Source organism: Clytia hemisphaerica, unplaced genomic scaffold (genome assembly GCF_902728285.1).
Source record: "Clytia hemisphaerica strain Z4C2 unplaced genomic scaffold, Clytia hemisphaerica genome assembly, whole genome shotgun sequence".
Lineage (NCBI taxonomy): Eukaryota > Metazoa > Cnidaria > Hydrozoa > Leptothecata > Clytiidae > Clytia > Clytia hemisphaerica.
In genome coordinates this window covers 926,494-948,330 of record NW_027103344.1, presented here as the reverse complement: position 1 = coordinate 948,330, position 21,837 = coordinate 926,494, and the positions used below count along the sequence as shown (strand labels likewise).

Genomic DNA, 21,837 nt, shown 5'->3' with positions numbered 1-21,837 from the left:
GCGACAATATTCAAAACTGAAAAAGGGAACCGATTTTCACCTTTAAAAAACGAAAATGGTATTGGAACACATTCTAAAAAAGAAACAAAAACCTTCGCTAACCATAACAGCACCACATACTTTAAAATGGCAGACATCGTACGAAAGTGCAACGACGCCATCTTCACTGCAACAACCCGTTGCTAGACAATCGTTAACACAACACGAGGTTGCTAGGCAACAAATGATGCTACAACACCAAAGGAGACATAGGAGGCGGTGTTGTCAGTTGAGCATGATGGATATATTTCGATTTCACAATGATTTTCATTTCTCTTTGCATTTACAGGACCATTTGAGATTTTCCATGGGCAATTTCGAAGGTAAGGAAAAGTTGATTCATGATGTTATTCTTTCTACGGAAACCAGCGGAAACACACGCAAAAAAACATCAGGTGTTTGCCACCAGTTTCATTGTTTGAATTCAAAACTTATAGCAAACTCCCGCTGTTTTCCGGGTGTTTCCGTATAACATTGCGTCATGAATATCAAGAATTCATATTGCAGTGGACGCTCCCCAATTCGACGTTCTACTATTCGACACGCTCCATTATTCGTTAATATTGCAAGTCACTGTCAAGCCTATACTAGACGTCACGGCTTTTTTCTACACAATTAACGTCTAGTCTATTTTTAGTTTCTAATTTAATTTTGACTTCAATTCTTCCAATATCGCTACTCGTAGCCTTGGTTCCCTAGTCTCCATTCTGATCTTTAGATTTAGCCCATCTGTTCTTAGGTTTACTTAGTTTGTATCTTCTTCAGTGCATATGACTTTATTTTATTTCTAGTTCTTTTTTTTTTTTTTTTTTTTTTTTTTTTTTTTGATGTTTAATTATTTTCAATTAATTTAATTTAGATAGTTGATAGCTCACTTATTTATGTCTAAATACTGGTCGTGTTTTGCAAGGTCCAGTACACTTTTAAACAGCCTTCGGTGTTGCAATCTATGCAAGTTTTGCTCACTCTATCTTACGCTCTGTCGTGATTCTATCTCACTGAGTTCTTAGATCTATTTTGTCGCTTACTTTACCTCTAGCCACCAATAGTATTTGAACCTTAGCCTAGTGCTAGTCTAGCTTATAACATTATGCTAGTATTTTTTTTTTAAATATATTTGTTAATTTTTTATAATAGCACACATTGCGATGGCCTCAGCTAGCATACTCAGATTCTCGGATTTGTTTAGGTTTTAGTCTAGCTCTATCACTTTTCACATTTTACCCCTCATACTTCTTAATCCTAATCATTTTTTTCATCATACTAGCCCACCGCTTCGTCCCTATCTGCTTGTCCGCATACGGCCCCAATTTTTCTTCAGTATACTACCAGGTTATTTTTCAATTTTTTTTCTAGACATTGCACATATATTATATACAGAATTTTCAGGTGAAGAGCCAAATGTAAATTTTGGAAATGCCAGAAATATATCATTATTATTATTATTATTATTATTCTACTTTGCGAATTTTTTCGAAAGTTTAGAGCCTGGGTTTTCAGGTTTTTCAGAAAATCGTCAAAGTGGAACTCACCAAGAAACGAGATGAAAAATCCTGGTTTTTGGTGAGGTGCTCGCTACTGTCAACAAGAAACTTTCATAGACGAAGCTCTACTATTGAATACGTTCCCTTATTCGATGAAAAAATCGTAGTTTGTCTTGTGTTGAAGAGAAATTTTGTCTTACGTCTCAAAATTGAATATAGTTTGGTGGCTCAGCTAAAATTAATAAAGGATCGTATATAATCGTTCAATATGCTTTTTGATATTTCCAGAGACACCAGAAGTGGATTTAGACGCTCTTTTAGAAGATCTCTGCGTCATGGAAAGGGACATCAAAGAGAGTTCCGTAGCAACACTTAAACGGAAAGGTTACAATATAAGTGAAAGTGACCGGACCATCGACTCTACCGGTACCGGGTCAACAATGACCGATGATGATGATATTCATGAATTCAAACCCAACTCTCCGTCTTATAGACCGTCTTCACCGGTCATGGTATGTTTATAATATTTTGATTTTTTTTTTCCATCCTATTTCTGTTTAAAAAGTCCAGCCTCCGACAATATTTGCAAGTTGAAACGTATCTCTCCACCCGGGTTGTTTATTCGAAGTATTGCGGTTTCTCTCCGTCTTATGTTACGTTTGCATTTCTTTAAATTTTTAAAAGTCCAGCTGTCTTCTTCGTGCCAGTGATATCCACGAATTAAAGCCTAATTTTCCGTACTTTAGTAAGTAAGTCTGCGACCGCAGTCGGAGGCGACCCGAAGGCTCCTCTTTCGATAGCTATCTACCCGAAGATAGGGGAGGGCGTCACTCTTTCTCCTTGGATTTCTCCACCTACCCTTGATCCTTCTCTTACTTACTGAGCATCAACTGAGAGGCATCAAGTACCATTTAGGGAATCTTTAGTATGACACCCAGCCGGGGCTTGAACCCACAACCTTATTCGGACCTTAGTCGGAGTCGTAGTCGTAGTCTTAGTCGTAGTCGGATGCTTACTGGGGCGTAGTCGGATGCTCTACCACTGCACTACGGTTTGGACCGAGCTCTTCTGTAGTGATGCTTACTGGGAATTGCAGTTCTGCATTTTTGTCCCAAGATATAGTGTGCTAAACCATGACTCTAATCTTTAAAATTGCCCCAATATGTCGTGCAAAACCGGTATAGATATTTTCAATAAATATCGGCTATTGCAGGCTATTGAGGTAATACTGTAGTCTATGTGTGCTAACGATATATTCATCGTTCTAATTATGTTTTCAATTTTCATTCCCATTCAACAGAGAGAAAAAAATGGACCGGTCAGAGCCGATCAGAATTCCCAGTAATGGAAGCATTTAAATTGCAGGGCCATACATATAGTTTTATCACAATCTCTATACAGAAACATCATTTCACCAAATTAGCTATTTTTTCTTTGATCAAAATGATCGACAGTGCAAGACAGCGTAAGATTTAGCATCTCATTCTAAACGATTAACCTTGCTAAAATCCTAAAGAAAGGTGTCAAAACCCTCTTAACCTTTATATTAATATTACCCAGTCCCAGTTACTCTATAAAAATAGCTAACTAAATCAAAAAAATCAAAAATTTGTATGAAAGAAGAGAGCGCAAAAAAAATTAACTTTCAAAAACTTTTTTCAAATATTGTTAACCCCGACCTAGTTTATCTGTTTGTACCGGACAGATATCACATCTTTCGGGTAAATAAAAAGTGATTTAAAAATGGATTTAAACGAATTACTGGACCATTTGGTAAGATCTTATCGTCATTTTCAGATTTGAAGTTTATGCGACCTTTATAATGTTGTGGGCACTTTTTTTACCAAGTTTAGATTGAGTAAATATGATAACATTCGAAAAACGCTAAAATTAATTCCCGCGAAAATTAGTTCCAATAATAATAAAATGCAATTTTAAATAATCTTGCCTGTGTATTAATTTTTAGCGTGTACTTAATTTGGTGGTAGCCAAAATGCAGTTTTTGGCGGGTATCCACCAAATTTAATCCCCGCCAAAATTAATACACTTACCTAGGGTAATACGTTGTTTAAGTGTATTTCTATCTGAGACTAAGAATTTTACTTTGACCACTTTTCTTAGGAATGCCTCTTCTAGATTACCATCTCAATTGCTCATATGATGATATTGTTTTCTCCATAGGTCACACACGATGTCAAGGAGCGTTTAGAGAATCTACAGAACGAATTGGAATCTAAAGAGTTGACTCCAGAAGAACAAGAAGCTAGAATCAAAGCTGAAAAAATGAAAATCGCTCTCGAAAAGATGAAAGCAGCCAGTTTTCAAAAGGTTTGGGTATTTACTTATAGTCCCTTTGTGTGCGTAACCTTTGTGATGCGATTTGATACCTTAGCCAATAGTACGTTTCTATATGCTTTAACCAGACACCAAAGGGTGGATAATTCAAACCATTGTCTAAGAATGAACTCTCAAAAGATAGCCTTACGAACAATTCGTAAGGTCTAAAGCCGTAAGATTTTACGTTTTTGGTTTGGTGAAATTGTTTCTCATATTTCGCATTTCACATTTCCAGCTTTTCATCAAAGTATTAAATACTGAGAAACAGACTTGGAAAACCATGATGGTAGATCAGACGTGGACGGTGCGTGACGTCACACAAAAGATGGTATCCAAAGATGACGTCGAGATTGAACCTAATTGGTGCATATTGGAAAAATTGCCAGATCTCGATATGGGTAAGGAAATTAAAAGAAGAAGAAGTTCAAAGTTCTAAAAATTCATTCCTCCATAACAATGAATAAGTACTAAATATTTTTGTTTTTAAACCGAAAACATTCTGAAACGAAAAGATAACGATCTAAAACCCTATATATTTTCGTTTGTCACGAACCGACCTTTTTATATCCCTGGCCCAAGCAATATCCGTCATCTTTGATCGGACGGCGCTACATCATCAAATGTTTTCGAGGGAAAGTAGATCTAGCGCTCTCGATGCATTTACACCCCTATTGAGTAGTGCCGCCATTAGGGTACCACTTTTCAAAGAACTCAAAGATTGGCCGTGATTGAGAAACTTGGTCCAGGGTATATAAAGGTCGGTATCACGCACATTTAAATTAATTCTCTCGCTAGGTGAGATTTAAGTTTAAAAAAATCTATCTTGAATTTGAAGAGTATAATTTGAAGGCTTAACTGATCTTCAGAGTTTTTAGCTTCTCAGTTAAAATTAAGGCTTTTCTCCAAATAACCAATTTTCTAAGCTCTTTCTAAGCTTTGGCGGGCTACCCATTAATCTCATAACTAACAGATCATCCATCCATTCTGCGCTACCATGTTCTGCTCTAAAGGGATATGGCGATGACGTGCCATGCGTGGAGTATCAGAATCTGTTTGGAGATTAAGTACCCATTGACACTATCACTGAAATCAGTAAATTGATTCAGTGATATGTTTTTCTTTTTTTTCAGAGCGTATTATGGAAGACCACGAATTTGTTTTGAACACTGCTCTCGATTGGTCAAGAGAAACAGAAAATATGTTAGTGTTTGCAAACCGGAGAGATAAATATCTTCTCTTCAGAAACCCACAGGTTTGATACTATACTTTTTTAAAACTTAAAGTCAATCTACAAAATATCAGGAGGCAATTTGCTGATCTTGCAAAAACAGAATAAAGAATATTAACTTGTTCCACCAAAAATGCTGACCATTCATTTGTGAGCCACATTTTCCGAAACTTTTTTAACGTCGAAGACTTCTTTTTTAAAAATGTAATGTTTTAGCAAGCTCAGCATACTTTTAATAGCAATCCATGCGAGGTACTTAAATATTCTCAGCAGCCTAAAATATTTTGGAATCAGTCCTTATCTACTTTAAAGCCCTTTGTGTCGAAAGTGCGTGAAAATGGTTTTAGCAGGTTCAAATAATGTCAAGAATATGAATATAAATTTCATTGACGTTCTCAAAGCGTTCATGTGTTTGGCGTGAATTGACCTGTTAAACGGGACTTAATTTTTTATGCGCGCAAATGTTGCACGCGTCATATGGTTTGCTACAGTCCATCAATTTTTATTATGATGCGCTTATTGGCTATGTAAATGCAGTCATAGTCACTCCTAGCCTTTTTAACTAAGCCCGTAATTCACAAGGCAACGACATACGGATTTTGGCAATATAGCGTTTTCGGCGCTTTAAAATTTGTTTATATTTACGGATTTTCAGTTTACCTTGGAATACTATCCTTGCCCAATACAATAGTATAGTTATTCGGCCACAACTTATCATCAGATTTATCCTGGTGACTGAATCAAACTAGCTTACAGTTCTAGGCTAAGTCACTCCGGCATAAAAAATAGCTAACACGTCTTTAAATAATTATTTTATTCCCATTCAGAACTTTTTGCTTTCCGATTACCACTCAGCAGAAGATGCGAGGTTGGCGGAGAAAAGTAAAGATTTGTTGTTGGAGGTATGTACATAAACTATTTTTTTGCTTCGTGGTGTGGTTTTATAGTTTTATGGGATCTAGTCATGTGTTTACATGTGTTTGGAAAGCTTTGCGTGAAGGGAAATATTTCTATTACGTTAAAATTAGTTTACAGTAATAATTCGAATAGACTTAATATGGACTTTGTTTTTACGTTTTCTCATGAATCAACCATAAAAGTGTTGAAGTTGAAATAACTGTTTTGCGAAATTTGGCTTTAGACCTCAATAACGCTCCGGGATTTAAACAGGTTGCTTGTTTACGCAACTCCAAATTGCAAAATCATTGTCATTGATGTCATTGGCAAGTTGCCAAAAACTACCAAATATGCCTCGTATCCGAAAAATGATTGAATAATGACGTATAGCCTCTTAACCTTAGTAGAAAAACTTCTGTGATTTCCAAATATAACAAAGAAGCACCGCGACATTTGTGTTGAAATCTGTGATTTGTGGCTTTGCAATAAATAGCTCTTTAATGATTTTAGAGTAATTAAGGAAGAATGACTTTTTCGCGGTGAAAGAAAATCTGGTTTTAATGACGGAGTTTGTGTTTTTCTGTTTGTATCAAAAGAATTTTCGAACGCAAGCACATTTTTACATTCTACACGCTTGCTTTTTATAAGAACTAATATATTCTTGAAACTGGAGCGTTTGGATTCGAATTGCTATGAGTCGATAAAATATGCATACAAAACAAATAAAATCTTGGCTCTGTCCTTCACATCAATCAGGTAATTTAAAGTACTGTAATTCAAAATTTAAGGTCCTGCAAACTTAAGCGGACTTTTAATTAGTGATTTTTGATTATGTGATGTATAAGAAATGAATTTTTATACCCATTCTAGTTGTTTACAATGTTTACTAGACAGTTAACACGAAACATGCGGATATTTTTGACAAAATGTTTCCGAAAAAGTAATATTTATTTCCACTCCTTGTTACAAGAGGAAATAATGGTCAATTACTTTACAATCATTTTTGTCGATGAATGGTTTCAAAATTGCTGTAAACAAGACCGTTATTTTTAAAAATAATTTCATACTTCGTGGTGAACTGTAAAATATTTCGCCCAATACTAGATCTTTTTGGACATAAAGAATGGATGAGACTGGATGAGACAATGTTTTTTATTCGAGTTTAGGATATTGCAAACCTGTTTTCCATGTTGGTTTTTCATTCTAAATTATTGGTTATTTCAACTTCAAGAAGCTTGTATTTCTTTCATAAGGCGACTTCTTCCAACTGCTCCTAGTCTAATTTACTGAACTCGGCGTTATCAAAAAATTATCACAATGCAAAGTACAGTCAGAAGTTGAGTCTAGTCTAAACGTCCCTCCTATACTCGCCAAAATATTTCTGCGTTGAAACAAAAATGTGCATCTAGTCACATACTCAACCATTTACACGATTTTGAATAATTCAAAAACATTCGGGAGGTCCTCTGCTCCATTGCTGCTGTTACACATGCTAAGCTGGTCCTCCCACTAATAAGATCTTGTCTTCAAAATTGGATTTGAAAATCGGGCTAACAAAACATCCCGCGCCAATCTATTTCATTATGGTCCTCCTCATTTTGACGTCATTTCTTGCATAAACTGTATTTTAGAATCAAAGATTCGAGGCTCCTCTTCACTCAGTTTAATGAGTTAAAGAGACTCCCTCTAGTCTAGCTACTGTAATAAGATTTCAATTGAATTAGGCGGTAAATCCAATGTAATTAGACTAAAGCCAACATTCCTTACTACATTTATTTTGCAAGAGGAACGCTGTCTACTGAGATGTTTGCAGTTCCTCTTTAGTTCTGGATCAAGAGGGGAGATGGAATCAACTCTCCAGGGCTAGAATGAGACTTCAGTTGTGGATCTTATTTAGCTGATTTAGGTTGATTTTACCAGTTTATTTTCTAGCCTGTAAAAGCAGTTTTTAAATGTTGATTCGTGCTGAATTTATCTCGATGAAATTCATGGTTTGACTACTTCTAAGTAGCATGACCACTTTATAGTAACTAGCGCTGATGGATCGCCATTCTTTAGATCTTGGAGTCAGCTATTTGCTTTATAAGTATCGTCAGATTTCTTAGTCATCATTTAGAAAGTTGAGATGAGAGAATGTTCCGGGAGGTTCTGTTTGGCGAAAACAATGACATAAAGTCATGATTCTGAGCATGACTACTATTGTATTTTTTTTACAAATAATTTTAAGAATCGAAACAGGAACTAGATCAAGCCATCCAGAATCCTATTTATCTAATACAGATTATCCAAGGTATTGAACATCGTAAAAAGAAGTTCTATTTGATTCAAAAGTCAGTTACCGATATCTAATTACTAGGCTATTATAGATTCAACATATTACTACTATATTTACTTTCTTTTAAAAATCTTTTAATGGGGGCTTGGAAAGTGCATCCATGAATTTCGTAGAATGAAACGACACTAATAACACGGACGCATTCTATTTGTTTACGTCATCTTGTTTGATGTGTTTCTGACCATGTAACCAACTTTGAACCATATTTCTTCCTCTAACATGGCTTGACTACTATAAAAGAAAAGACTTGGAAGATCGCTCGTTTTCAGCAGCCTTTAGGACGTTTTAAAGGGTTCTAACGTTAATATGACACTGGCATTGACTTTTACCACTGTCAAATATAAAGCGGTTATGGTATTTATTTTGGCAAGAGTAGAAATTGGCTTTTCTTGGCCCTCAGCTGTTAGCTGTTAACAGAAAAATTATTCGGGGTAAACTTGATAATGCTGAGAATAATATATCACAAAGTTGATGTGCTTTGATAAGTTCAGCTTTGGTTTTTTAATGATTCTATATTTGCTAAAATTGTCATTTTCGTGTTCGAGTTATTTTTCATGGTTCCAAATGAGTTTATTTTATTTTGTTGATTATGGTTGTTAATCGATTCATAATATCTTTCCTGTCTACCATTTTGATAGAACCACCTCCATACGCCATAATCTTTGTAGCAACGTATAGTTACTTGGAGATGAACTTCGCTGGTGGTAATAGCGTGACTTACACCATACTGGAGTGTGTCTATTACGTATTGCTATATAACCCCTGGTCTGTCAAATATTTGTCAGTTTTTAGTCGTTAGTTTTAGATGATGCCATGGTTGCTTGCGAGCAACACAAAATAACTATATCCTGACTTAACTATTCAATGCAATATGGAATCGTGACTAACTGTTGTCATGGTGCTCTCAACTAAATTTAGTATAACGGGTGTTGCCCCGTTGCCCCGTGTTTATTTCCTTGTTACACATAACAACACATCAATTGAATGTATTCAAATGACGCGTCACAGATTGGCCGTTGAGCATTATTTAGTAGCGAGTTTATGTATTCAAGATAAATCGAAGGAGATGGTATAAAGCAAAGTTGACATGTCTGCAAAATCACCGTCCACTTTGCTCGAAGACGGTAAAAACACCAAAATACCGTCGTCTGTTTAGGTGTGCAAAAGCGATATAAAGCCGTACATCATCCATCGACTTTGTTTTGCGTCGTCGAATATCCTCCGACACATAACTCGGTAATGTAATACACGTTTCTTTTTATAGGGAACCTTGACTTGACTTGGCTCTGAGCCTTATTTTTACATAGAATTTCAGCCTCAAAAATCCTTATCAATCCTTGTTTACTTATCTCATTTCCTCATATTTGGGAGGCTGAAGTCTCCCCGCTTCCGCCGGGTCTTTGCTGGTTGAAATCAAATTCATGTACTGATATCAAGATGATGGTTGTTGAGGCTAGAACTCTTAACTTTCAGAGATTCCATTTCGTTATCAGCATTTATATCAACATCATTAGAGTCACATTGTTTAATGAATGATCAGATTGTGCTAGTCATGGCGAGATCCAATTTTTTTATTCCCTATCGACGTAAACGAGCTGCCATTATCAGTGTTTGTTTGCCAGCATATAGAGAAGGGGCATTGTTTGTTGCTGTCTCTTAGAGAGTGTTTTATAGTTACTCTGAGAGTATTTTTTCTGTCTGTCTTCATTCTATTTTTGTCACCAAGGATCGCAATTAAACTCGTTTACCTCATTAGATGAATGGACTTTTTTTGTCTGTCTTTATCTACTGCAAGAGTAGTCTAGCATCCTATATGACTAATTTAGACGTTGCAAAGAATACACGTTTTTTATAAGAACAAACTATATAAGAACATAAGGCCTCGATGGCCAAAATGTTAAGAACAAGTTAAGAACATTTTAAGGCTTTGCAGACTCTAGAACATATGATTTCTTAGAACAATGGATAAAAATACTCATAATAAAGGTGAAAATAAGAACATGTTATGAACATTTTTAGGCTTAAAACTCGAAGGCTTCAAAAATTATGGATGTTCTTATAAAAAAACGTGTAAGCAACAAATGAGAGAAGAGACTAATTTTAGTTTATACAAACTGATTATCCCCTGCCAGTCTTTATATTATCATATAACACCCATATTACTGTGTTACACGAATTATAAACGACTTCAGTCTACTGTAAGTGTTGAAAAGTTTCTCTTCTTCAAGAGAAAGGTGGTTAGCCTGGAATCGTCTGCTTTCTTCTGAATATTTTATAGTCATAGTCACGACGTATCCTGAATCGATCTCCTTGAAAGTTCTCTTCAATAATTGGTCAATCAATTGTTTTTAATATGAATTTTCCTATTTCCCCAAATTATCCACTTTACCCATTTCGTCACTGTGTTACATTGTATAATTCTTCAACTTAATTTACTACTTCAGTCAGTAAGGTAGAGTACTTTTGAGTTGTATGTGTGGGCTTGTTTGCAATTTTCAATAAACAGTATCAGATATAAATTGAAATCCCAAGTATCTATGTTTGTCTGGTCAGGACTTTGGGTACTTTGATTTTTGTGTATAGAAATTACTGGCCTTTTTACTGGTTTAAGATTGATGTACGAGATTTTTTTTATAATAATGTACTCTATGATGAAATTGACCCAAAAATGTTGAAATGGAAAAACGCAATTATTATGAAGAAAAAACGTGTAGGTCAATCAATACAGGTGAATTTTGATAAGTTTTATTTTATTTGACTTTTTAAAACCTGTAGATGTTTTTTTTATAAGAACGTCCAAAACTTTTGAAGCCTTCTTAACTTTTTGAGTTTCAAGCTTAAAAATGTTCTTAGCATGTTCTTTTTTTCACCTCTCAGTGAGTTTTTGTTGTTTTTTTTATAAAAGGCTTTTCCGTTAACTTAAGAAGGTATTTAAAATGCTGCGTGGTAACAATGAATGTTAAATCTCTTTCGACAGAATTCTAATATCTTCCTAGTTTCCTAATTCCGACAAGATAATCTCTTTCCAGCTGTCATATTCAAAACAAGGAAGCAACTGTCAAAATGCCTATCACCCTACAAATATTGCTTCTAATTTTCTGTTTCAGGAGTCTTCCATATTATTTCTGTCATTTTTGTCACTTGTTTTATTGGTTTTTCGTCGAAATTGTATCTATTTTTACGACGCACTATATCATTGAAATGCTTTATTTTATGACCAATCATTTCACTTAATTTAGATAAGTGCTGAGACCTTTTGTTTTTACTCATTTTCAATCACTTAAAACATTTTTCAAATGATCTTAAAGTATCAAAAATGCTACTGATAAAGATTTTTTGTTCATTCACTACGTAAATCATAGTTGAAATTGTACCAAGCTGCCTTTAGCCTTTATTTGCCTAAAAGTTTTTAGCCATCACAAGCTCAGCTTTGTTCTTAAGTTGTTCTCATTTTCCTTGTTTTTGAGCCTGACTCTTCCTATTATAAAACTTTTCCAATAAAAAACAAGAGTGTGTACAAATAATGAAGATAATACTTTTTCAACAATTATTTTATAAGAAACTATTTTAGAACATAAGGCTTCGATGGTCAAAATATTAAGAAAAGTTTAGAACATTTAGAGTCTTTGTGAACTCCTGATTTCTTAGGAAAAAGGAAAAAAATCCTCTAAAAATGGTGAAAATAAGAACATATTAAGAACATTTTTATGCTTAAAACTCAAAAAGTTACGAACATTGGAAAATATCAAATGTTCTAATGAAAAAATGTGTATGACGGAAATGTCATTTTTCTATACTCCAACAGGATTTGAGTTTTTAAAAAGTAACAGGTTCTTACATGACAAAGCAAATGGATATCCTTTTTCAATGTTCTTTTTCAAATTTCCCTTGTCTTCATCTTCATCTTTTGATGACCAGAAATAACTTCTACTGATTATCCTCTTCAAATGCTACAAAAAGGTTTTCCTATAAGATCAGCTTTTGATTTTTTATATGTAAACTCAGAGAATTTAATTCTATCCAAACTTTTTATTTGGTACAACGAGTCTTTAAATCAGGGCTTACTTAATCTCCCATCAACTGTCTTAAAGGTTCACGATTAGAGCTACACTTTCTATTATTGGTTTAATGAAAATTGGCAAAAGATGCCTTCTTTTCATATTAGAAACAGTTTGAGCCTCATATTGCTTTAGATTATGTTCTTATCTCAAGAATTATTAAATGTTTTAAAGTCTTTATGCACTATTTTCCTACTTTGAACCCAAATTTGCCTAAAAAACTTCAGTAATTTCAAGCTCAAAGTTGTTCTTGAATTGTTCTTATCTTCTGATGTTATCGAACCACGTTTTTCTTGTAAAATTGTTCTTCTTATTAAAAAAGAGTATATCTTTGATTGATCTTCGTTTCGTCATTCACAATAAAACAATCTTGAATCTATTTTTTCATTCACTAATTGCATTTTTTTGTCAGAATCAATGACATCATTAAAAAAGATGATGATCCATTATAACAGTTTTATATAGAATGAATGTTCTTTTGGTATTGTGTGGGATTGCTTTACACACATTTTCATTTTGATTTTCTTCTTTTATATCTTCTTCATGACTTTGTTGCAATGATTTTGATTTGTTATATTTTAAGTGAAAATGAGTTTTGATTGAATTAAAAAATTCTCAGATATTTTTCTGATTGGCCTTGGTTATGTCAGAGTCAGCAGAATTATGTCAAATAATTGATTTGATCAATTTGCTGGATAAACAAATATTTTTGAAATTTATTTATCAGTTTGAGTTCCAACAAATAATTCTCACTTTATATAAGTTTCAATAATTCGCTAATTAATTTTGATTTAGTGTATGATTGCGAGAAGTTCACATTTTCTTCTTATCTGGAATAATTATCAACCTGAAAGAACTTCACATTATTCTACTGTACCTAGAAAAATGCAATTAAAGAGCAAGACAATTAGTTATTTCTTTGTTAATTGAGGTCCAATTAAATCTTGAATGAGCTTGAGAGATAGTGATCACCTAGTTATTTCGTAAATATCAAGACATGGCAATATAAACACAAAACGCGTCAATGTAGTTGGTGATGTAGACTTATGAACTGTTAGTGGTAGGAAATATAAAATCTTTCATGTCCAATCTTACAGACAGTTTTAAGAATAAATTTAGGATTCATGGGGTATAATATGAAGCTTTATTGTGAACTGACATGACAAGGATTTTGGCCTTAGCTTTATTCCGTACTAGCCCCTGTCATCTGAGCGTGTGAAAGATTTAGTCCGCATTTTGAATTGAGCTCTACATTTAACTCTCACTAATTCGAATCTCTATTTTTTGAATCGTTTTGTAATTCGAACTAAATGATGGTCCCCTTCAGTTGGATTTAATTACTCTTTGTATTGAAATCTTTCTCTAATTCGAATAAAATTTTTGGTCCCTTAAGAGTCGAATTAGAGAGAGACAACTGTACTAGTTTGGTTTTATCTGGGTTTAAATGTTTTTGTTTCTTAGGAACTTTGAAGGCAAGTTGGTTTTCTCTGTGGTGACTTTAAGGGAGATTTTGAACTTAGAAATCCGTTAATACGTGATATATATTTCTTTACAACAGTTTTTGTTTGCTTAAAGCAAGATGTATGCGTAGGGGACTAACTAGTTGCTAGTAGGAACTTCAAACAAGAACTGAAAATATTCCTTCTCATTTTTTGATTCCTTGATTATTTCATATGATGAAATATTACTCTCAAGGCAGATGAGGGTTTCATAGATTGAAGTGACACTGTTCAGAATTTTATTGATAATCTGGAATTTCATTTACAATCATTTTCAATAGAATAAGTCCCTTTAAAACATAGTTTGAAAATACAGTGCATTTTTAGCAAGTAACGTGAAGCTGTCACTCAAAAATTGTTTTGATGTTCATTCAACGTTATAAAGACGTTACACTGACGTTCCATGACAAATTGGGTACGAACTTGGAGCTTTGGTACAATGTTTGACTAAGGATCAGTTGTTATTTACTCATGACTGCTTTTTTTACTAATCGTTCTTTTTCTTGTTTCAATTTATCGTAAGTTTCATACACGTTCTTGTATAAGAACATCCAAAATTTTTGAAGTCCTTGGATGTTCTTAACTTTTCGAGTTTGAAGCTTAAAAGTGCTCTTAACATGTTCTGATTTTCACCATTTTGTAAGCATTTTTGGTTATTTTCCTAAGAAATTGGGTGTTTTAGACTTTGCAAAAGCTTAAACTGTTCTTAACCTGTTCTTATGTTCTTATATAATATGTTCTTATATAAAAAACATGTATCCCTGCTTTATTGATATAGTATTCTGGCATAGTTGGATCTCTTTCATTGAGTGGTATCATGTTTTCGAAAAATGAGTTGACTTTTGGAGGCGAGATTTGGATCGAGCTTCACTTAACTCACATTTCACTGTTTAGCTCATGCGTAGGTAGTTTGGGATTTAGGGAATAAAAAACTCCTTGTATGGTGCGTAATACAAACCTAAGGTTGATTTGAGTTTGGAGTATAAAGGTTGTTACATTGATTTTAATGCAATGTACCGGTCAGTCTATGAGTTAAGTATTCTTGATATGTGTAAGTCGTTTCTATAACGGAAATACCCGGAAAAACCCGGGATTTGACCCCTCTTTGTCACTAAAAAAAGAAACACGGTGGTCAAACGGTGGTGTGTTTTCGGGTGCTTCCGTGAGAAATTATGACGTCATTTGACTTACGCATATCATATATTCAGTAATTCATTCTCCGGTACAAAAACAGTGTTTCGCTCATTTGAAAATTGATTTTATTGTTTTTATCAAAACTTAGGCTTCTGCTTATCCTCTATTGAAAAGAAATTTTAGAAAGTATATTTATAGAGGTTTGCGATTCAGACTAATCAAAACTAGACATTTTTTTTCTCAGATTCCTTGCGTATTAGGAGAGGATTAACGGACGTTTGCCACCAAAAAATTCTGATGAAGTGTGAAAGATCTTCTAAAGTAATCATATAAACCCTCGTTTTGCTCAGATTCACATTAACATTCGTGAAAGAGAAGTCACTTAGATCTGTTCAATTCTTGATTTTGACAATCTTACTATCATCTATATTATCTGGAGATATAAGTGAATGAAATTTTAGGTCAGCTCTAGTATTAGAGCTAGAATACAGGATGACGAAGGAACTTCTCCTTGTGACATTAGCGATTTTATGTATGTGTGTTTTTCTGCGACGGAGACGGTTAGCATCTGATTTGTCTAGATCATGATCGATTGAGGATGACGGTAACCAAGCACTTTTACCATCCTCGAATTTGCGATTTATTTCCAGATCACTTCAGCCAATCTGCCGTCGCTCAAAAGTGCAAATACATGAACTCGCTATTTACCATTGAGGAAGAAAGTTGAAGTAGCAAGACAAATTTTCATTATAAAATTATGTACAGTCGTAAGGTCACACATAGAAATCGGTTACTAAAGTTGAATTCGATGTTTTTCGTTATAAAATAGGGTCATAATCTCGCATATAAACTTCTTGTTGTTTTTGTGCATTGTGTTGTATTGTATCTATCTGGAAATTGAGGCTAGATGTCAAGACGATATTAGCCTTTGTTCACAACAAATTTCAACTTGTCAATGCAAGGTTTTGTATAACTAACAAGAGAATTTAGGAAAGTCTTTTCTTGACGTTTTCCTATTTTATATAATAAGTTTAGTTCCGCTCGTTGATGCATTTCGACAGAAGATTTTTTTTTCTGTTGTTTCTTTCCTAAGCATGAATATACACATATTGCACTGCACACAGTAATTTCTATGATGACATTCAAGTTATTGTCTCTCTCGTTAAAGTCTCTACAACTCTAACACGCACGGGAAACTGAAATACGTTTGAGTTTTTGAGAGTTATTATTTTGGCAATCTACGCCTTCTGCTCGGTGTTCTCCGCAGAAAGTATCATTTCGTGGTTGGAGCAGCAATCAAAAGATATAGTGCTCCCATTGCAAAAGTGGGAGAATTTCCAGTTATGAAATCGCGCAAAATAAATTGATTTTCTGTGCGTAGGTTTTTGATGAATCAATATGCGCGTTAAAATGATTAGGAAATGAGTTTTCTTCTTCTTTTTTTTGCGTACATTCTCAATTTTTTAAATTTTATGCAAGGTCTCGTGTCATCCGTTTTGTTGTTGTTTCTCTGAGGGCTTATAAAACACAAAAGATTACTCCATATAAAAATCTTCATTTTAACGATGATCTAGTGACCGAAAATAATCGAGCATTTAGCATTTGGAAATGGGCAGGGTAGTCAGGGCTGTCAGATTTTCGTCGTATTCAAAGCTATTTTGTTTTTCGTTTTTAGAGGAGAGAATAGAATTCAAAGCTTTAGAATATGGATGGTGTGTAATCAAGGAATTTGGTGTATTATATCGTTTCTCTGATTGTTGAAATAGCCATATTATCTTGCTTGGCACAAGGTTGGTCGGTATACTGCTGCTTAATATATTGTTTAAAATAAGCGAAGGAGTTGATAAGTTTCCTTCTATGAAAATTCATTACTGTGAAAGCAGTGGTCGGTTTTCGTTTGCTTGCAAGTCGAGAAATGCTTTTGAATGTGTGTAGGTAATGAGATGTTGTGGGTTTCTGATGACACGGGTCGTGTGAAAAATTCACATGCCTCCCCCTCCATTTCTGCTTACAAACCTTTATTATAAGAAATGAGTTTCAAATATTTCGGACGGGTTGTTTAAATCTTCCTCTCCAAGTCTCTTCCAGTCCTTTTCAATGATATTGGTTGTGGTATATTGTCTTACTGTCAGATCAGGTACTGCTCAAGCTTCAGCCTCGTTTTTGCTTTCAATGAATGCTTTTTGTAACAGACATTGTTATTCTTCCAACTAGCAAAAGCTTCAAACTCTTTTTATTACAGCACAGTGTAAAGAAAAGAAATCAACTAGTTTGATAATTTCATTAAAAAACGGTGTCTATGTGAGGAATTTAATTTATGACGAGAGAGTGTTTACAACCTTATAAATCTAGATTAGTACATTGATGCCTTTTTCTCCTTATAATACACCACAATAAGCGATTTAATTGTATTTTTTATAAGAACCAGTGAATTTTGGCACTTTGAGACTAAAATCGTTCTTATCCTGTTCTTAATAATAAGTCAAAAGTCATGTATTTTAGTCTTACGTACTTTCACTTGAAATTCGGTAATTCAAGGTTCTGGCTTTTTAGTTTCAAATTGTTTTTTGGTGTTTTTAAGCCGTTCTTATAGAATTATTCTAATGAAAAATGGGTTGATTTTATTGAAAATTTTAATAATTGCTAGGACGATTTATTTAAATGCTTTCGTAGCGCGATGTTTACCGGCAATAGATATCAATAGTTTATTTTCTAGTGAGACAATACCTTGGATGCAATTACTCCTTTGATAATCTTTTTTACCTCTTTATATTATTTTTCAGTAATAAAAACATACTACTATATAAAATCAAGTCAATTTTCTTGACGAGCAACAACACTAAAATCACTCATCACTTCGCACGCAACGAGAAACAACCACACTATCTGCATGACTGCGTCTAGTCGATAGAGAAAAGAGGAGTTTGTGGAAATCAAATTTTCTATACTACATTCCTATCTCTCTACGTAACAGCATATTACATTATTACACTATTACTACAACACAAAAATCATTATGCACATCAGTACACAGCACTCGACCAACATTATGAATTTGTTTAAATGGTTGTTCGGTAAACGTAAGGAGCGTAATCACCAAATCCAATACCAAGAGAAGACAGTCAAAATTCTTTGCATGGGTAAAGAACGGGTCGGTAAAACAGCGGTTATACAGAAACTCTGCAACCAAGAAGATTTTAGTGATACTCACACACCGACGTTGTACGATGACCATTTAAAACAAGTCATTGTTGACGAGTATAACGTTACAATGCAATTCATGGATTTGGGAGGATCACAAAATTTCCCGTCAATGCAGCAAGTGTTTATCCAACAGGCTGATATTTATATACTGTTTTACTCTGTAGATGATGCCGACAGCTTTACGCAAATGTTGAAATATAGAGACCAGATCTCATCAATCAAAGGCAAGCATTCGACTGAACTGCCTCTGATGGTTGTTCGTAATAAGACAGACTTGAAACAGAAGCGTTTGAGAAAGGAGATCGAGCGCCGGAAAACTATCCCCCAATGGTGTGGTAAAGTTTATGATGTCTCCGCTAAGACAGGACTTAAAATTAATGCTATTATGGATAGTCTGATTGAAGAGTCTAAATTCATCGGTAATGAAAAGAACTTGGGAAATTTGAAAGTCAGTGGTCGGTATATTTTTGACGACGACGGTAAACGAGTATTCTCGGCTTCTGAGGTTTACCATAAAGCACCGACTCTTTTCGGTGAGAAGGACAATTCGGATGAGAAAATGGAGAAACGTCGGCGACGTAGCATGAATCAGCCGTCTCGTAGAATGACACGTGCATTGACTCGCTCACTATCTCTGGGACCAATGAGACGACGTCCTCTTTCACAAGCAACAGACAGTAAAGAGAATAAAGACGTTTGTACTAAACAACCTTGGATGAAAGAAGTCGAAGAAACCGAACGTGCTAACTCAATTAATCGAGATGACGAGAAAACTGCATCGCTCAGAAGTGCGAATTCTATCGAACAATCACCTAGAAACTCGATTAATAAAGCAGACTCTAAAGAATCGATTGTTTCAAATAAACGAAGAGATTCGCCGAAAGATACGAAAAAGGCTTCAGCGGACGTCCACAAGCCGCCTACTAATGAATCGGGTGAGTCGAGTTCTGTCGGAGATGTAAAATCGAATTCACTCGATACTAACACTCAGCGTAAAAGAAGTACTTTCAAAATGGCGGGAAAGAAAGCGTCTTTCGATGAAGTCGTACCCAGTCCAATACGGCCACGTTTGCAACGTAAGAAAAGTCTCAGTCACACGGACATCAATCTTTTGGCTCCAGATATGCGTAACCGTAGCGCGAGTGCAAATTCGTCGTTACCCAGAATACGTAAAGTTTCATCGTTTCGTAAAGAGAAACCAAAGCTAGAGATTGTTCATACCACGTTACGTTCTGAAGACACGGAAGAAAACGTCCCGTTTCTCGCACAACGTCAATACGGCCGTTCCGTGTCTATAAGCTCACGGGAATCAAGAGAATCGTTTTCCAAGCCGGCAAAGAAATTATCTCTCGGACGCCGTCTCTCGACGTCTATTGACTGTATAAGCGATGGAGAATTTGATAATAATTCTAATGATGACGCACCAGTACCAGGCCTTTTGACGACGCGACGTCGTAGTTTGAGCCAGAACGACTTATCGTTATCAATTCAGACATTTAACAATAAATTTCAACGTGGCGGGAAGATGTTTGAGGAACGAAACTTTTTTGGGAAACGAAAGTCCAAGAACAATAAGAATAACTCGTTACCGGCAAAAATAACTGACAACGTCGCGCAACAGATAAATTCGCAACCCGGTGTCGTGAATCGACGTTCACGCTCAATTTCTCTTTACCGTAAGAAACTTCCCATACAGACGGCAATCGTGGAAGAACTAGACGACTCAACACCGTCACGGCAACGACGTCGTAAAATGAGTAGCAGTGTCGGTAATCTAGTCGACGACCGACCGGCGTCGTACGACGAAAACAAAAACTTTTTGGCATCCATCAAATCGAAACCTGTTTCTCTTAAGGAAGAGGATACTCTAGACGGAACGCCGATAACCTTTGCAAAACTCTCAAATTAAAAACTTTGACACTCAGGCTACAGATTGTTATGCAATTTAGCCTGGCTTCTGTTACTGAAAAAAAATTGATATAATGTACAGGCTTGTTTCATAAAAAAGTAGTTTCAACATTTTGTAGAAAAAATAAATTGATTTTTCTTTTGCTTTATGTTTTAATTTTTGTATATTTGATCTTATGAAAGTTTGTTTTGAAAAAAAGCTTGAAAATTTTTAAATTTTGGTAAAACTTGACTGAGTGATTTTCAAATCCCTATTTTGGGGCTGGTCAGTTTGGATTTTGTTTAAAACAAGCTTACCCTAGCTTGTACCACCCACCAATACGGGGTGGGTAGGGGGCGTAGATAAGTCACTCTGACTTTATATTCGTAGCGCTTTGTTAATACATTACAAAAATGACTTATTATATATCGTTTTGCATTTTGCATTCAAAAATATCGCACTGTGTTACTAAAATAATACTTTCTCATTACCGATCGACATATTATAGTTCAATTTCTTTTATTTATGAACAGTTGATATGGAATTTTCTCCTTCATATAGCAAGGAAGGAACATCCCACTGTCTTATTTTGAGCCACATATGACGTATAACGCGCACCACGCATAACTCCACTTTCTCTATATGTGTATGTCATGCAAGATTTTCAGACTTTACTTTATTTACTTTACTTTACCCTTGCGCTAAAATATGTAAGAGTCTGGGTTTTAGTTAACCATGGTCGAATAACGTAGTGCGTTACTGACCTAGGTAAATAAAACCTGGACTAATTTATATCCGCCATCTTTGATCGGAAAGTTTAAAAAAGTAATATTGTAATGGTAGCACTTCTCAAAGATTTCTCGGGTACATGAATGTTAGTGAGTGGGATGAGTTTTAATTCTTATGGCCAAAGATAAATATTACCGCAATAGACGATATCGGCTTTCCGAATTCTTCTCGAATGATTACCCGTGACGATATTGACTTTCCGTGAATTTTTTGCGCAATGCATCATGGGTAATCATTCGGGGAGAATTTGGAAAGCCGATATCGTCTATTATTATCCTTAGCTCTATGGTTGTTTAATCATTGGGCACTCTTGTTCGATTGACGAATATTTGAATTTTATAGAATTTTAGCGGACCAATTAAAATGAATTCTGTTTGCTATCAAACGTGCCTTATATTATATTTCGTCACAGTTGTATTAATTAAACAATGTATTGACCTTCTCGAAAAGTTCAAATAAAAAGCCTCTAGAAAATTAAAGGCTTTACAATCCATTACGAGATTAAGTTTATTTCTATTTGGACTTTCTTTTGTCACTAGTTAATGCCATTATGAAAGTTTAGCTTAAATTCTCGTGTCAACGTTTGAAACAGCCCTGGACAGTAGAGGTAGAAATTGGGGTATTTAGAAAGTGTGGGGGAGGTCCTTATTGCTCAAAGTTCGTATAATGGATTTCCACTTTATCATCCTTTGAAACCCTTTTAAAATCCTCCGTGTCTACCGCCGTCATGCCTTTGCCTCGATTTTCACATTACTCAAAGTTACAAAGAAGGGACTTGAAAAATTGTACCCTTTGCTCAATGTTCAGCCGTTAAAGAAGGTTAAACAATTAATACAGATTAATACAATTAATACACCCTCTCCTCCCTTAGGGTAGATAACAAACGAACTATTAGACTTCTTTTTCCCTTCAACTGTGGTCTCTGGTCTGAATCGCAGACCTCTA

General features: G+C 34.9%; 2 protein-coding genes across 4 annotated transcripts in view; both read left to right on the top strand.

Moving 5' to 3' along the window:
• LOC136819525 (amyloid beta A4 precursor protein-binding family B member 1-interacting protein-like) overlaps positions 1–21,837 on the top strand; it is a 41,766-nt gene that overhangs the window by 10,689 nt on the left and 9,240 nt on the right. For all 3 annotated transcript variants that reach the window (XM_067075777.1, XM_067075770.1, XM_067075762.1), the window contains exons 4-9: positions 329–362; positions 1,812–2,035; positions 3,705–3,851; positions 4,096–4,258; positions 4,991–5,112; positions 5,916–5,990. In XM_067075777.1, the coding sequence (XP_066931878.1) occupies positions 329–362; positions 1,812–2,035; positions 3,705–3,851; positions 4,096–4,258; positions 4,991–5,112; positions 5,916–5,990 (765 nt within the window). The remainder of the gene's footprint in view (positions 1–328; positions 363–1,811; positions 2,036–3,704; positions 3,852–4,095; positions 4,259–4,990; positions 5,113–5,915; positions 5,991–21,837) is intronic.
• Positions 17,776–20,350, top strand: LOC136819514 (uncharacterized). The gene has a single exon (XM_067075752.1). It carries the CDS (start codon positions 18,028–18,030, stop codon positions 20,122–20,124), a length of 2,097 nt encoding a protein of 698 aa, XP_066931853.1. The 5' UTR covers positions 17,776–18,027; the 3' UTR covers positions 20,125–20,350.

What these genes read in the sequence shown, in the direction of transcription:
- LOC136819514 (XM_067075752.1), top strand. Translation starts at nt 18,028, where the DNA reads ATGCACATCAGTACACAGCACTCGACCAACATTATGAATTTGTTTAAA.